Raw genomic sequence first — 18619 nt, forward strand, 5'->3', positions numbered from 1 at the left:
TTACGATCTTCATTCCACCAGACTAATAAAAAGATTGGCTATTTAAATACTCATGCTCCTTTGGTTCTTTCAAATGAAGAAAAGTTTCGTTATATCAACTGAAGCAAGATGTGCTCCTTTTTTCTGGTTATTTCGTTATAATTTAAAGAAACAATGGTTAATTGAATATCATTTTTATTAATCACATTCTAAGAAATTATTTTTAAAATGATATAGGCTTAATGGTATTATTCCAAATACTATTGTGCTTATAAGTAATTAAATCTCAAAAATTCATTTTTTTCAGAAGATTTTCACAATTTTGTCTACTGAATACGTGGTAAATCTTTTTGCAGACGCAGCTGTCCAGTGTTTCAATTTAATTTATTTCTTATTCAGTTTTTTTTGTGTTTTTTTTTTTTTTGTCTTTACTGCTCTGATATTTATATTTTGACGAGTCTTCCAATACTGAATGTTAAGTAGTCAAACATAAAGCTCTTTAAAACCAAGACACGAGATATTTTTTCCTTCATATAAGGGCTAAGCTGAACCTTAACAACATTTTTTGAATAATTTAATTGAAGTATTGGAAATTCTTGAGGGGAGAAGTTATAGAAATAAAAATAAAATAAGTATCATTTAGAATTTAAGGGTTTCTTTGTTGATAAAAAACCTCCCATCCTATATAGATTAAAATATCATTCAAACTTAATATAAATATATTTTTTGCATTAAAAAGAGATGGATATTTTGATCATAAAGTTTTAAAACTGAAGCAAAATAGGAAAAAGGAAATTACAAAGAATGTTTTATACTTTAACATTGGCTTTCACGATTTTAAACATTTAATTATGTCATTTGCCGACATGGTCAGATTTAAAATCAAATCGGTTTTTGCTAAACAGTGAATTAACATAGAGTTATTGGAATTTTAATCTTAATGTATTGAGATGGAAATTAGCGAAAGATAGCTGTGCGTAAAAAATAATTGAAATAAATTTGTTAAATTATGCTAAATAATGGAAAGTCTGCTTTGTTGTTCGAATGTTTAATTTATATACTATAAATAGAGCACAGTATATTTGCTTTTCTTATTATTATATGACAGATAGTTGAACTTCATGCCGTTATCAAATCAAAATTTATGTTTCCTTTTTTTTATTACTGCTATTGGTCATGAATACAAAATGTGTTTATTTTTTTTCTGACAGATCTGCAAATGAAACTCAGAATAAAGACGTCTGCTCTAGAAAAAATATATTCATTCAGCTCAAAAAATTACTCCTACCAAATACAATTTCGATATTTTGAATAAAGGAAGCAAAAATCTTTAATTCTAGAACTGCCAGCAAAGAACGAAAGTATATTGTTTTTCCAATATAACAACAACAATGAAAAAAAAGTGTTTGAATAGCTCCATTCCCCCAACCCCCGGACTCTGCTATGACAATAAATAAATCTCAGGGTCAAACATGCAATAAAGTTGGGTTTGTTGTGGAAACAGACATTCTTCACTCACATAAAAAAATATCTCCATGCAATTTCAGCAACGGTTTTAAATAAAATGCAAAATGAAAGAAACTTCTGTTATAAATATTTAATTCCTAAAATTATTATTTTATTAAATGGAACCATTTATTTTCAAATGACAGCTGAAACGAAAAGACTATTTTATCGGAAATTTATAATTTAGTCGAATGTAATCCAATGATATTATTGTAAATAAATTACATAAGTTTGTAAAAAATGTATTTTTTGAAACTTGTTTGAATTTTGATAGTTGATTTTTATTAAATTTTTAGAACTGAGTTTAGAAATAGATTTCGTTTTTATCCCATGTCTTATAATTTTTTTTTTATCATAAAATGATTCCGTATTTTCAGAAAATTAAATATAAATATTTATTCCTATTTTATCATCTTGCTATTGCATCTTTTGCATTCATATTTTAATTTTGTTGCGATTTAAATTATAAAGAAGTTTGTGAAAAAGTTTATAATTATTTATATTAGTGATTTTCCGTTTTATCAAAATTAATTTTTTCATTTTTCTTGCGATGAGCTTCTTGAAAATTATCATTTTTAAACAGCCAATGATAGATGACAATCACACTGATACTTCACCTACATAGGGCCGCGGTGGCCTGGTGATAAGGTCTCGGCTTCGGAACCGGAGGGTTACAGGTTCGTGACCCGATTCCACCGAAGAACCGTCGTGTAAGGGGGTCTGCTGCATGTTAAATCCGTCATGACCAAACGCCCTCCCGCTGGTGGGGAGAGGGGGGTGCCAGCTCAGGTGTCGTCCTCGTCATCTGACCGCAGTTCAAAATTACGAGGTCCGTCCCAAAATAGCCCTAGTGTTGCTTTAAAACGGGACGTTAATACAACTAAACTAAACTAAACTAAATTGATGGATTTTACCCAAAATGTAATAGAAATATACATCTTGGGCATAAGGACCATATACTAAATTTTATTCATCTACGTCATAGGTTCCCAAAGTGGTCATAGGTCCCTGGGGGACCATAGGAGACCACACGGGGGTCCACGTAGACATGAAAAGAAAACAGGGGTTCACAAGTTGTAAGTGGGGGTCCATGAAAAATTTTCTGGTTTGCATAATAAAGAACAAAAATTTTGGCTTGGATTTACCTATCAACGTAATTCAATGACGTTAACTTGCAGTTACAAGGGAACAGCCTTAATTTAATAAAAACAAAGGGTGTAATTTCAGCTTTTCTTGGTAAATTGAAATTAATGAAGCAAAATATTAGTCGGCGCGAATTCTCCCAGTTTTCGCACTTGTCACAGATAGAATGTCTTGATGAGGATATTCAGACATACGCTCAACATTTAAATACTCTGCATGATGATTTCAAAAATAGATTTGAAGATATTTTGACGATGGAAATACCACCATGGATCATAACCCCATCTGATGAAACGGAAGAGGCGAATGTGGCATTACAAGAGGAGCTACTTGAACTCAGCACCAACGAGGAACTGAAGGTGAAATTTAAAAAAGGCTATCAAACATTTTGGCTTCAGGCAGAAATCCCCGAAAAATATCCTGGGCTGTGGGAAATTGCGAGAAAATTTTTGATAGCATTTCCCTCGTCATGTCTTGTCGAAAGAAGTTTTAATGCCGTTACCAACCTGTTAACAAAAAAAAAAAAAAAAAAAAAAAAGGGAGCAGATTGAACATCACAGAACGGGGAGATTTGAGATTACTTCTTACAAAACTGAAGCCAAATATTGATAATTTGCTGTCAATTCATCAAGTACATCCGTCTCATTAAAAGTATGGCTATTTTTTTTATTGTTGATTTACATTTCAGAGTTCATTGTTGATTATTTGTCAATTGTTGATTGTTTGTAATAATAAATGTTTATAATTTTGTATAACCACAAGTATTATTTTAATAAATAGGACACAAGAAAATGTGCTACTTTTTTTTCTTCTTTTTAACACCTCCGATTTAGGGTGATATTTTTTAGGAGTTTTGGGAATACAGTAGAAATGTAACAGCAGGGGGTCTACCGAAAATATTAAAACTTTGAATGTGGTCCACTAGAAAAAAAAGTTTGGGAACCTCTGATCTACGTTATTCCGTTATTGAATAATCGAGTTTACAGACGGACAGACCTACTTAACGAGACTTTCCGACCTCGAAACTTTCTCGTACAATGAAGGAATTATTTATCCTTCTCCCAATAAAATTGTGAACATTGAGCAAAGTTACTAAATACGCATTTTGGAAGGCGTTTTTTAATCGATTAAAACCAAAATTTGACACCGAACTACAAGTTTAGTAACAAGATCATAAACAAAATTTTATTTATCTAATTAGTTGCGTATTCGGGTTGTCCCGTTTTTATGCATGCAATAGACAGACGGTCAATCCTATTACGGATGACATGGATTTATATTTAAGATACTAAAACGGTGTATTAAATTTTATCTATCTAGCTTTTTTTGGTTTTGTAGGTATCGGAATTTCGTTGTAGATCGTTTTCAGTTTCGTTTGGGATTTAAAATTGGATAACGATCTACGCTTTAGATGCTAAAAATGTACACAAAATTTCATCAATATGATTACGTTTTTTGAGTTATTGCGATTATATATATGCTAAAGTACAAACCGACAGCCCGTCAATTCCTGTACGTATTTGGTTCAAAGTTTGATGCATATCTAGACATTAAATGTTAAATCCGTGTATCAAATTTTGGTTATCTAACCTTTTATGTTTTGCAGTTGATGTGTTCATTTGTACTTGCAAATCCAGATAGAGAGACTTCCATGGAATGCATTTCGTTCAAAATTTAATTAGAAATATAAAATTTGGTGCTAGAACTATATTAAAATTTCATCCGCCTTGCTCAAAGCATTTTTAAGTTATCATGTTCAGAGACAGATAGACATTATTTTTAAAAATGTGCTTTTGAGACTCAGAAACGACTGGAACGTCAAAATCTTAATTATTTTGATTATTATTAAATTTTTTTCGAATACTTCATATACGAAAAAATAAAAATTGTATGTCTAGAAATTCGAAAACTTAATGAATTTTACAGATATGGATTATTATTGAACAGGAAACACTTAACGGTGAAAACATTTTCAGGGCATATACAATTTTTTCTTCTCGTATCCGTAGTATAGAGAAAATATAATAATCGTTAAAAAATTCCAACTTCAGATTTCGACGAATCTCTACGTTTTAGAGCAACCCTGAGTTCGGAAAACGAATTTTTGTAAAATGTCCATATGTCTATCTGTGACATTGATAACTCATAAATGCTTTGAGCTAAACAGATAAAATTTGGTGTACGGTCTTTACACCAAATTTGTAGATTTCTATCAGATTTTGGGGAAATTCCAGTAATAGGAAGTTTGTCTGTCCGGCTGTTTAAATATAAGCTAACGAAGAGAGTTAAATGGGGGAAAATTCGGTAGGAAGGATTACCATCCATAGTGCCGGCGTCCTGGCATAGGGGTAGCTCATCTTCCCCATGATCTGGGCGTTCCTGGTTCGAGTCCCGGTTTGGGCATAGTTGCTCTTCCTGTTCTGTCTGTGAGATGTATGTGAATGTGCCCTCCTGTAAAAGCGAATGAGTGATGCGTGAGTAATCAAGTCGTACTCTTGGCCCAAGTTGGCTCTACGAAAAAAACAAGAGGCGCTCCTCCTTAGGCTTAAATCGGCTGTCTTTGAACAGCGGGCTTGTACGTGGCAAGTGCCATAAGAAACAACAACACCATCGAATTTTGAGTCAAATCCAACAAGGGGTTGATTGTCTATCGGTCCGTACTTTTACAAACATGTAAATGCGATAACCGAAAAACGGAATTATATTAATACATCAAATTTGGTAAGAGATTTTTGGACTACACGTGTAGTGTTGGGTCAAATTTTTGTTTCAATCGGGTGGGAAAAACGCATTCAAAACACACATTAAATTTCCGGTTCCTATTAAACGTACACCAAGGATTCATCGCCAAATGACTCGCCAAGTATGACACGATAGATTCAGTAAAAAAGCTAAATTCACATCAAAGGTTAATATTTCGCCACTATTATACGCCATTGCTAAGCAACGTGTTCTCTGGATAATACTTACATTGCGAGGAAGTTTTATGGAGACAACTCCCGCTGGTTTGATGTGCTGGCTTCTGTAGTCGGATACTGGCCTTGAGCCCAAAATGATATTTAAGTACTGTAGGTCTTCTACTTAATTGTCCACGCCTTATTTAATCAGTTAAGTGCTAAATAACTCTGAAGACGGATTATGGCAAATGAACGTGGCATTTTTTTCGTTACATTTTTCGTGCTAATCAAGTCCTACTTTAATTCCGTTAAAAGCGTTTTCTTGTTTCATGTCATTACGCAAGTACAATAAAAATCTTTAGGACGCATGTAAATGATGACTAATTATGCTTTCGAAATTTTCTTTTCCCTTTTACATCCCACATGAAATCTAATATAAATGTATAGGAGGGTTTCTGTCCTCACAAAATAATTGGGATATCTGCTTCCCATGTGCAATTACATTGGAGTTTTTTTAAAATGAATACTAACGGCAAGTCAAATTGATATTATGTTAAACGATATCAGCATTGTTATCAATGATGAGTAATGTAATACGTGTTTCTGTAAGTCTTAAAACTAAAGCTGATTTCTACTAGGTAGTTACCTAGGCTCATTCGTATAAAGGGTGTGGGATGCAGGAAAGTTGATAAAAAAAGTTGTTGATATCTTAATAGATAAATTATTAAACTTGTCAAAATATACAAATTCAGGGAATTAAAAATATTAGGATGATTTTTAAATTAGGCCAAGTATTATTGGTCACATTCTTTACGTACGCATAGGTATAAAAGTATGTAAAAAAAAATCTGTTTAAATAATGTTGTTTAAAAAAGTGAAATCGCGCAATCATAAGTTATAATAAATAAATAAATGCATATACATTTTCACAAGACTAGTAAAAGAAACAATAACTTAAAACAAATCCTTAACATGTTGATTAAAAGAAAAATGTGCCGACATTTTAAATTAAATGCATACATTTATAAAACCAAGGGTCATATAATCTAATGAATATACATCGATTGATTTAGTTATTTTTGTCTTTAATCCTAAATAATGTCCCCTCCCCTCCTAAATAAAATGCCAGGGAATGGCGGGCTATCTAAGTCTTAGACAATATAAAAAAAATTTTCTTTGTTCTTTTATCCTCCTTTGCACTTCTTGAATATACATGGAATAGTGTAGGAAGAAAAACAACAAATCCTGAAAGGTCGTGACAGTTCACAAGTGTGAGTGTCTCCTCGCAACATTTGTGTGCTGAATTCTGAAAATAAAAATCTGAGTGGTTTGGCTACCGAGGTCCTAGTCGAAGTCCACAATTTTTATTGGAAAATAGTGCTCATATATTCTCTAAAAACACTGTTATTAGAGAGTATTCTAGGAAATTTCGAAGAGACTATTCTCTTTGGTTTATTTAAATTTATTTTTTTATTTGTCCCAGCACATCTGTCTCATTTTTTTAAGATTTCACCTCGAATTGAACGAGTGTTCCTGAATTAAATTCAGAAAAAATATGGTCACGTTAATAATAGATAATAGCTTTTTTTTCACAGCATTTCAAAGGTATAAATGGCATATGCCACTATAATATCAAGGGTGTTCATCTAAATAACGAACAATGATAATATGCAGATAAAATTTTGTTTAAATACATGTTTCATTTCTCCTTGGTTTACATCAAACTGTATAATGATTATTTTGTGAATTTTACAAGTTAGTTGCTCTATAAAAGCGGAAGTTTTCCATCAGTTGAATGAGAAGACGCGTTCCCATGGTAACTTTCGTCTCGTTACAGATCATCAATATCAAAAAAATGTATCAGATATCAGATCAAATGATCAATACAAAATTGAAAAAGAAAAGGTTAAAAAAAATGCCCAGTTTCCAACCGATGCCAACTATAAAGAGAATAAAGAATGATACAAAGTATATATTGATTCCGTCGCAGTCAGTATTATCAGCTATTAAGTGAATGCTTACATGGATTTCCAGGTTGGTATTTTTAGGCCATAGATTTGCAATGATCGATAGAATGGATTTTTTTATTTTTTGTCAGCAGCTTCTTTTACCTGGAATTTAGAGTGGAATAGAATGCGATAAAATATTTTGAAATCAAATTCTGTATGATCTCGATATTACGTCGGAAATCGTCACTGTTATGTTAAAATCAACATACAACAAAAAGAGTGAAAATTCCATGTAATGTCTCGATTCATGAGAAGCATATCGCATACAGCAATTTGAGGTATACCAATTTTTCGTTAAAACGTAAAAATTCTTTATGACCAATAAGTTTCATCTTATGTATTATTTTAACATTGCATAACTTTTCATTATACAGCTTTCTTCAATTGTATAAGATCACTGAGATAAAGAATACATATGTATATGAGGTAGAGAATGTAGACATAAAATCATATAGAATTCTATCACTGAGATAAAGAATACATATGTATATGAGGTAGAGAATGCAGATATAAAATCATATAGAATTCTATCACTGAGATAGAGAATACATATGTATATGAGGTAGAGAACGTAGACATAAAATCATATAGAATTCTATCACTGAGATAGAGAATACATATGTATATGAGGTAGAGAACGTAGACATAAAATCATATAGAATTCTATCACTGAGATAGAGAATACATATGTATATGAGGTAGAGAATGTAGATATAAAATAATATAGAATTCTATCACCGAGATAGAGAATACATATGTATATGAGGTAGAGAACGTAGATATAAAATCATATAGAATTCTATCACTGAGATAGAGAATACATATGTATATGAGGTAGAGAATGTAGATATAAAATCATATAGAATTCTTAAAAATTTAAAAATTTATCATTTACTGATGTTTAATTCTGCGTTTATTATCTGATTAAATATATTTTTAAAACACTTTATTCTAATCACAACTGTAGTTATAAATTGAAGTAATATTTTAGAATTACTCAAAAATTAATTTATTAAATTTTTTCGTAGATGCGAAACATAAGAAATAGAGTATTAAATCATATTCCATTCTTATTTCTTATCTTTGCAATCACTGTAATATTTGATTATTGAATTACTTCCATATATTTAATTCTATAACAAAAGTGTATTGTATCTATGATGTATATTTTTTATAAGAGTTTACATGAAAGGACGATGTGAAAATATACTGCAGTTAAAACCTTCAACAAAATTTTAAAACAAAATAAATAAATAAATTAGACAAAGATTATTAAATAGTTTTAATTTTCTACAGTTTATTATAATTTGATGAAAATACAATATAAATAGCACATTGCACTTTTATTTTGTAAGCATACGTTTTAAATTAGAGCTAATATTTTTCAGCTATTAATGTTTTCTTTTAAGATCTAAAATCAAGAAATAATATTTTAAACTCTTTTTTAATGTTTCATTAAAAAAACTTCTAATATTATCATATAAAAAATATATGAAATCGTGGTATTTGAAAAATATACTGATACATCAAAAATATGTTTCAAGATTCTGGTATTGGCATTGGAATGCTTTATTTTGCTTATAAAATTTCTGAAGAAATATCGTAATAAGAAAACACTTAAATTTCTGAGAAAAAATTATTTGGTTCTTAAAAAGTTTCAAGTAAGTCAAGTCAACCATCTGATTCTCCGACCCGCCACGAAGGCACACGGATTTAAACCATAAGGCTGAATGACCGGACCGCCGCAACAGCAACACTGGTGGGAACTGTGGTTGAGTCCTAAGGGCCATCACCGGCCACGGTACAACCCTCCCCGAAGGAAGTACATCCCGTCATCGATGGGAGGAGTCAAATCCCCCACCTATTTGTGTACCCTCCAGGATGGCGAGATCCAACCACCATGCCGGAAGCATCTCATCCTCATTTCGAGTCCCCCCCCCCGGTAAAAAAGTTTCAAGTAAAAAAAAAAAGTTGGATTTTATTTACAAAATATTTTTATCATTTCTTGAGACATTCGAAGTGAATCCTTAAAAAAAAACTTTAAATATGGCAACGCATTTTTTTAATGTACAACGAAACTCAACTTTGATATTGTAGAGTAACTTATAAATTGAGAAACAATTGGCAATGATATTTTTACAATATGACTTGATTACATGCCTTAATTAATTCTATCAAAATTCTGTCATCTTAATTCTATCAAAATTAATGAATGTTGAATAAATAATTATGAATTATTCTGTTGATCTGTCAGTAAACATAATCTAAAACACAACAAACTATAAGCGTGGTGTTTTATACATGGTATTTGTTTATTATAGTTGTTAAATTATATTGTTTATTTATTATTATATTGTTTATTGTATTGGTTTAAAAAGAAACTGTTGGCCTTGTATCAAATTTTGAATGGTATTTTTTTTACATGTTCGATTGTTCTTCAGTGTGCATGTGAACATTTTAATAACTCAAAAAACGCAGCGAGTCAGATAGACGGAACTTGGCATATAGCTTTATGACCAGAATGTATGAAATTTTGAATAAAATCTTCTTCTATATTAGTCTCTTCGCGTGATTACAAATTAGATGCAAGAACTTTAGAATTAGATCTTAAGAAGGCTTTGATCAAAACTTTACGAAGACTTAAGAAGATAATTTTTAAGAGTTTAGAATTAGATCTTAACCACCAAAATTCTTGATAAATAAATCATCAAAATTCTTCTTAATAAAATTCATGAGAATTCTTCTTAATAAAATTCATCAGAATTCTTCTTAATAAAATTTATCAGAATTCTTCTTAATAAAATTCATCAGAATTCTTCCGAATAAAATTCATCAGAATTCTTCTTAATAAAATTTATCAGAATTCTTCTTAATAAAATTCATCCGAATTCTTCTTAATAAAATTCATCAGAATTCTTCTTAATAAAATTTATCAGAATTCTTCTTAATAAAATTCATCAGAATTCTTCTTAATAAAATTTATTAGAATTCTTCTTAATAAAATTCATCAGAATTCTTCTTAATAAAATTCATCCGAATTCTTCTTAAAACTTTTAGTCAAAATCAGTCTCGAGTAGAATTATTGTTGTCAAAGACACATTCGAATTTTTTTATTGCTCGACAAACCTATATACAAAAACGCACCTTATCGAGAAATATGCGGAAGAATCTATAAAATCGTCATTTCCGTGGTTCCAGCATATCATTCTTTTTTACCTAGCTCTTACAAAAGTTGATATAGTATGATTTTGCATGGAATGACATGATTAATAAACCACGAAATGATTTCTATGAGGGAAAAATGGAACTGTTTCTAGGAATACCCACAAGCTTCGCATCACGTTATTCGCCATTGGTATGAAAGTATCTCACGCAAAATTAGCAAATAAACAAGTCGATATTTTCAGGAAGAGTAAAATATGTTCGAGAGAGAAACAAATACACTTGTAGCTTAATATTTTACTCGAATATTGATTTATTGGAATACCTAATTCTTCGAAGCATGAAATGAGCTGCAACAGGCTTTTGACATTCAAACATTTCGAAATTCCAAATGTCATTCAAAGGTAGCAGCAATTTATCAATTGAGAAATGAGACTTGCTTCGAAACATACATTGTGAGTATAAAATCCTACTCTGATTGCAAAACTTGTTTCGCAAAAAATGTTATACTTGGAGACATATCTTTTTTTTTTTTTTTTTTTTTTTGTAAATTGTGAATTTCTTAATTAAAATTCTAACTAGACCAATAGTACTAGCTAATTAGAATGAATGCTTTTTTGTAGTTTGAAAAATCCTAAGATGATCTTTCAATTCCCACCATAAATTGTCCAATATTCATTGTGTAATTCATTAAACACAGCGTCTATTCTCTAAGCTTTCAATTCTTCCTAATTACGAAATGGTGTTGAAAACATTCATAACAAAACTGGACTCCGATGTTTCAATTTGAACAGAAATAGTTGATTTGATTTCATGGAATTACAAAATGCATTGCGCATTTCTCTCAACTTTATTTTCTTAAAAATTACAATTGCTTTTATTTTTATATGTATGAATAAGCTGCGCCACTTTTTTAATGGTAAAAGACTTTTTAAAAAACTATGCAATGGCAAAAATTTAGTATTTTTATTTTGGACAGTTATTCCTTACAAATGTTTTGCAATCAGGGCGTGATTTTGGGGAGTAATCATTTATAAAACTAGTGAGAATTTCTCCCACTTTACTTGCTTTCTTGCAGAAAATATAGTGAAGGAATAAAGTGAAAATACTGAACTTCTTTATTTTTATTGCTTGCGTCCAAAATTAGATAAATTTTTTCAATTTTTATTTTAGGTTATTAAATTTTGCTTATTCAAATATGCTGGATACTGAATAAATGAGCTTTCTTTTTCACAAATAGATAGATTATCAATTATTAATCCGATTGACAGATTCGGAATTTGATGCTGATCTTCTGGTATTACAAAAATTTACTAGATTTTAATCTATACATTTGATTGCACTTTTGGGTAACATAATGAATTTAAATACAGTAAATAGTAGTACTGTTTTTTTAACATAAATATCTGGAAGACCAAACTTCGCTCTGCAATGTTTTTAAAATTTTTATTATTTATTTTATTTTATTTATTTATTTATTTGTAAAATCGTGTTCTTTTTTCGAAGAAAACATTTAGATACAAATCAGATACTGATTACATATGAATATTTTTCAATCTAACCTACATTTAAACTGGTTATTTAAATAAAAAGAACCTGAATGCATTTAGCTTAATATGTTATTCGAAACAATCTGCTTTATTACAATATTGCAATAGTTGGTTATAAAAAATTAGTAACAATGCTCTAATAGTTAGTTACAAAAAATGTTTTTTGTACAAAATTGCGTTATTTCATGAAAGGCACCTATATGCATGAACTTAAAAAGCAAGAATATTAAATATAAATACTTAAGCAAAAAAAAAAAAAAAAAAAAAAAGGAGAAAAGCGCCGAGCTCGAACCGAGGACATGCAGCACACGCATCATTCATGTTGTGATCACTATACTGAACTGCCCATACTTCGAAGCGGAAGTTGAATATACTTACTCTAATAATTAGTTATAAAAATGCTTTTTTGGGTATATAATTTCGTTTTTTCAAGAAAGACACCGATATAGTTAAATTTAAAAAGCAAAACCTTATCTAAATGTAAAATTTCATCCAAATCGTTAGAGCCATTTCCGAGATATCTTGTGTATATATATATATATATATATATATATATATATATATATATATATGTATATGTATATGTAACATTATTTGTTGTGAAGCATGATGCAGTTTGAAGACAATGAAGATACTTTTAATTTCGTGACGTCGTTTTATTCATTTTGAAGAAGCAAGCATATGTACAAGCGACGAGCACACAGAACGACACAGAAAAGAATGAGGGAAGAGCTCTTGGACATTTTATCCCTGGTCTTATATAACCTATGATTTTGATAGGGAAAATATTTCTTTACAGTGCTAATGTATTATGAGATTTCGATAGGGATTTTCATTACAGGCGCGGAGAAGGTAGGGGAAACACAGGGAGATTTTAAAAAAGAATTTGCATGATCAGCGGTATTTTATCTCTTCACGCGCGGTGTGGGAAAGTTAGATTTTAGCTGATTCAACAATTTAACAAAGCTTCTCTTGAATTAATTAAGTAGAGACTGTGGAATTGGATCACGAAATAAGAGAATATTTTAGAATGAAGTTACTATGGGCTAAATTAAGATGAAGTTACTATGAAAATTAATTAAATTGAAATTAGAGTTAAAATATCATTACATATATATATAAAGAATTGCTCGTTTAAAGTTATAAGATGAAGTCAATAATATTCTTTGGAAATTCTAACATGACAATATTTATAGAACGGATACTATTTATAGATAATGACCTGGGTCATGCAAAAATCGTTAAAATGCTCTACAGAGTAAACCATTGGATCTAGAGTTGTAAAATCCAGTACATAGTTACTTATCGCACTAGCAGATGATCTCTCAAAAAAGAGTTTTCAAAATTTTAATTAGAGCTTAAATTAAAATTTAATCAAAATTTTCATATTTTATCTCAATAACTTCAGATCCCATTATAGCAAAAAATAAATTTTTACATAGTTTCAAAATTTAAAACAAAATCATATAAATATTATTTTTTGCACAATTTTTTTCTAATTTTTAAATTTTTAAAAAATATATTTTATACTTTATAACAATATTTTCCATCGTTATTTCCTTTATAGACTACCCTATTGTGACGATTTTAAATGGTTTTGTGTTCACATTATCGTTGTTGTAATTAAGAGTAATTGAAAAAATTACAAAGATTTAGAAATCAAACTTAAATCATTATAATGCCACGATACATAAATCTAAAGGCTCTAATCTCCTTAACTTTTTCACATTCGATATTTTTGTTCTTTATTTTATACTCGTATTGCTTGCTTTCGTATCCACATAAGAAACTGATAAATATTTTAAAAAATTTTTCTGCAGTTTTGCTACTGTAATTTTAAAAATCTCCATTGTTCTTGGTACATCATAGCCAAAGATAGTTTTTATAACAATACATTACAAAAGCATTAGCATTTAAGCTATCGAATGCATTTATGAATCATATTGTATGCTAACAGCAGTCAATTTCATAGGGTACGATATCTCCTGCAGAAAATTTCAATGCTGAGAGAGCTGCAGCCAAACTTCGAAAGGCCATGAAAGGAATAGGTGAGTATGTGAAAAATTTACTTTTTCTTTCATATCTTCACCTTTAATAAAATTGCCTTTAATAAATAATATTACCTATGTGTACAAACAACGATTAGTAACACAGGGAAATAATATTTTAATCTATTCAAAAATTTCTTATTCGAATATATAAGTATCTGAATGAGAAGAGTTCCTGAGTATACTTAATAGTTTTATTTATATTTTAAAATTTCTTTGATCAGGACTTCTTTTTTTTTATATTATCTATTATCCGTTCGTTAAAACTTTATGAAATGACTCGTCTCTTTCTCTACGAACGTTGAAGAAAGGGAAAACCAGCGATAATAATCTTTACAAAACTTTTTTGCATATTAATCAATACAGATGAACACGTACATGAAACCAATGTACAAAAATTGTAAGGCTTAGAGCTATGTAAGCAAAGAGCTTTCAGGTTTTTATTTTAGGAATTTTGCACATGAATGTTTTGTGCTTCGTGGTATAGTGGAAAAAATAGTGTAATTTGTAGTTGAATTGTACATTAAACGGAGACTTGAAGCCTGACTCAGAGATGAAAGAAGAGTTTTGGAATTTAATACAAATGGAAAGTACTCGAGTACAGAATTTATAAGAATAACTGGTCAAAATGTTTGAGGAAATATAGCTATTTGCCATATTAACCTCTTCGTCGCCCGTAACGCGTCCTAACTCGTTCAAGTAAAACTGCTACAGGACGGTCGTAACGTGCTTCAAGCGTACTTCTACATTTTAAAACTTTCAAACGTTTGAAACGCTTTGTAAATGTTTACTTGTTTGACTTTTTTTTCTGTTTGTTCTAATGCGGCGAAAAACAGAGTAAAAACAGAAATTTTCGCACACAGGACAGGGCGGCGAAAGGGTTGATACTTGAGAATGGAATTTCCAATGGAAAGCAAATCTTTATCTATTTCAAACAAGCATAAAGGTTTTAGAATCTCAAATCAAGAGATGGGTTGAGATCATCTGGAATGTTTACAGATTACATTCTTAAATGAAAAAAAAAATGAAGGGTAGTCGTGAGGTTAAAAGAACATCGGCATGGTTTGGTGAAGGAGAGAAATTCCTCAGAAAATCACTTATGTGGCATACTTTTTATGACTTATAAAATCTTTCAGTTCAAAGGCATTTTGCATTTACTTGTTACAGGAGAAATGAATTCAAAAGATAAAGGACACTACTACTTTTTGAATCATTTTTGGAAAGTTATGATGAATCTACTTACGAAGTATTTGGTCGATCCCCAAAAGTCGTAGTACAAGATTCTGTTTCCGACGAATGATTTCAAGATTTTTGGGAATCTAGCAAGATACTCTTATAAAAACGCGAAGCATTTATCCTCAACTGTAGAACAGCCATCCACTACCGAGGATGAATACTACAAAATCAATCTCAAACAGAAAAAAATCATACTTTCCGTGGAGGTTCGGATATTTGAAGCCCCTATAAGATCGACAAAAATTTAATTATTTGTTAAATTATTATAATATTTTTATTTGAATTATTTACAGTTTTTACACAGGCTGAGATAGCGAGTTTTGGTATAGTTATATTTTCTATAATAAAATGCGGACAGCTGCATTTTGTTGGTCTTTTTTTCCCATAACGCATCTTATCACTGTATTAGAAAGCATTATTTTTTACTAATTTTTAATTCATTAATAATCAAAGAATTTTACCTGCCTCTAAAAATTTTAATTCGCTCTGTACAAGCGTAGAAGCCAGTCGAAATTCTTATAAAGATGCTATGATAAAGGATTCAGCGGTAGCTTTGAAATCCGAGTTTATTCCATTTATTTTTTAGTTTGTAAATTTAACCCTCAGTCTTGGTACAAAGTAATTAATTCATAATTTACAACTTTTTTTATTGTGAAGAAGTTGAAGCGAGCTGATGGAGCAAACTTGCAAGACGATGGATCTAAAGCTACAAATTACAATTTTGATTTTCATAGTCTTCATTACTGATTTCTGACTGCAAAACTGATGAAAGGAGCACCAGACATATGGATGCCCCAAATACAGATTAATATGAAAAAAGCATTAAGGAATGATGGGAACTTTTCAACTGTTACAGCATAAAATTGGAAAATTAAACATTGAACAAAATGTATTGGAAAATTCTTTGTAAATTTAAGCTTTGTTAAATATTATTTTGATTCTTTGAGCTTTGTTAGTCACTGCTAAACATATCATAACTTAATCTTAGATGTGCAAAATCTTAATATCATTTATATTATTATTTATGTTATTTAATTATCATTCATTTATATTCTGATTTTAATTATTATTTATTGCATTGTACGATCAATTTTATATTTATTTATATTTTTATTATTTACATATCTTATACCAATTATTATTTTATATCATATTATTATTTATATTTATTTATTCTTAAAATTGAATATTATACGCTTGAAATACTTTATATTCTTTGATTTGCTTAATTCTGATACATTCTTCGGTTTTATACTTTCAAAATTCTCATTTACCGCATTTGAATTCCATTTTATATTCTCTCGATTCTGTTGGAAATTGTAAGATACAGAGGATTTGTCATATCTGCCTGATTAATTTTGCTTTCGGAGTTTCGCTCGATTATTTGCAAAAAGTCTGCATTTTTGCTTTGGATAGAGATTTTTGAAGCTTCTTCATCTTGATAAACCTGCATCATTGAATGCAAATATACCCTTTGGAGGGATGGAGGGAGGGTTTTTGTTTAATGTGAAGGAAAAATTATTAAAAGGTTTTAAATCAAAGCTAAATATTTAACAAAGAAAATAGCAGTTTTAATATTATATCTTTTTTAACATGTTTAAGATTTTTTTTATTGCATACCTTAGGCACAGACGAGCGAGCCATCATTGACGTCTTGGTCACACATTCGAATTCTCAGAGACAAGAGATTAAAAGGAAATACAAGAGCCTCTATGGGAGGGTAAGTAAGAAATCAAAGTATTATGCTATTTTATCAAAATGGGAAACAAACACAATATATGAATTTCGTTTCCATTTTGCTTTTAAATCGATTTCAGCCTCCTTCAGTGACCACCTGTTCGCCCACCATGTTAATAGTTTGTAACCATGTTATAAGTCATATAACCAACTTTGATAAACTACATCTCATCGTATAAAAAATAATATTTTAAACTAAATTTCCGCAATAAACATAAAGTATTCTGATTACTTAGTCATGTTTACAAAGTGGTGAAATTAATTGGTGAAATCGGTCCAGTTGTTGATGCTGAAGACTCTATCGAAGTATTATGTTCCCATATCTCGCAAAAAGGGAAAACAGTGAGGGATTACATATCTAGAAATTATAAGCTTTCATATGAAACAAATATTACTGAAATCATTCAATGAATGAAGCTGGAAATTCTTTCCAGGTTTTTGTCCACAGGGAATGCCGAGTGCTTTTGAGAAATTTCTCCAAATTGGGGGTTGTAGCGGACAGACGACCATTTATGACACATTTATTATAGCTTTCATATAAAATAAAAACTAGTGTAATCAGACCAGCAGCTGGGGCTATAAAATTGATTATATGGTTTTTCTTATTATTTTAACTACATAAAGATAAAAGTTCAGTATATCTTCTATAATATAAAGCTCAATGTGTGTGTGTGTGTGTGTTGGCGCTCTACAGGCCAGGAAATTTGACCTACAGCTACCAAATTTAGTACATGTATATCTTAGAGGTCGGGAATGTGCACCCGGGGTCCCTTTTTTGAATTTTTAATTAGAATTTTAATTATTAATTAAAAACTAACTTTCCCGCCAAAAAATCTTCCATTTTCCCCGCCGCCAAATGAGTAAGGCTTCAGTTTTTTTTCCTCACACTAATCAGGTTATGCTTAACATGTTTTCTACAGATTATTTCAAACGATTCTGTTTATTTTTTTTAATGTTTTATGCATTTAAAATTAAACATTGTTAATGAATCGATCTTTCAGATTCATTCTGAAGTACTTATGAATTAAAATAACACCGAATAAAGGAAATTAAAAATTTCTAATCTGCATAGCGTTACCCCAACTGGCGTAGAAAAATTCACGCATTTGCGTTACCGTAACTGGCGTTGAAAATTCACGCATGCGCCTTGTGTCCTGATTGTTGACAATATTATCAACGGATGATTCTTGATTTAAATTATTTTTAGGTTAATTATCAGAAAATATTTTAACATTTGCAGTTCCTCCATTTGGGGAATTATCCTGGCATACATAACAGTTCACAGAAAATTGAGACCTTCAAATAAATAAATAAAGCAATTAGTAGTTACGAGATGTATATTACAAATCTGA

The 18619-nt window shown here is 30.1% G+C and overlaps 2 protein-coding genes across 2 annotated transcripts in view; one reads left to right on the forward strand and one right to left on the reverse strand.

Moving 5' to 3' along the window:
- The window catches only part of LOC129961599 (condensin-2 complex subunit G2-like), a 131737-nt gene that overhangs the window by 71697 nt on the left and 41421 nt on the right, over positions 1-18619 (reverse strand). The window lies entirely within an intron of this gene.
- Positions 1-18619, forward strand: part of LOC129961600 (annexin A7-like) — a 76022-nt gene that overhangs the window by 9387 nt on the left and 48016 nt on the right. The window contains exons 2-3 of the mRNA XM_056075105.1: positions 14219-14294; positions 17156-17250. Of these exons, the coding sequence (XP_055931080.1) occupies positions 14219-14294; positions 17156-17250 (171 nt within the window). The remainder of the gene's footprint in view (positions 1-14218; positions 14295-17155; positions 17251-18619) is intronic.

Source organism: Argiope bruennichi, chromosome 2, assembly GCF_947563725.1.
Source record: "Argiope bruennichi chromosome 2, qqArgBrue1.1, whole genome shotgun sequence".
NCBI classification, from domain to species: Eukaryota; Metazoa; Arthropoda; class Arachnida; order Araneae; family Araneidae; genus Argiope; species Argiope bruennichi.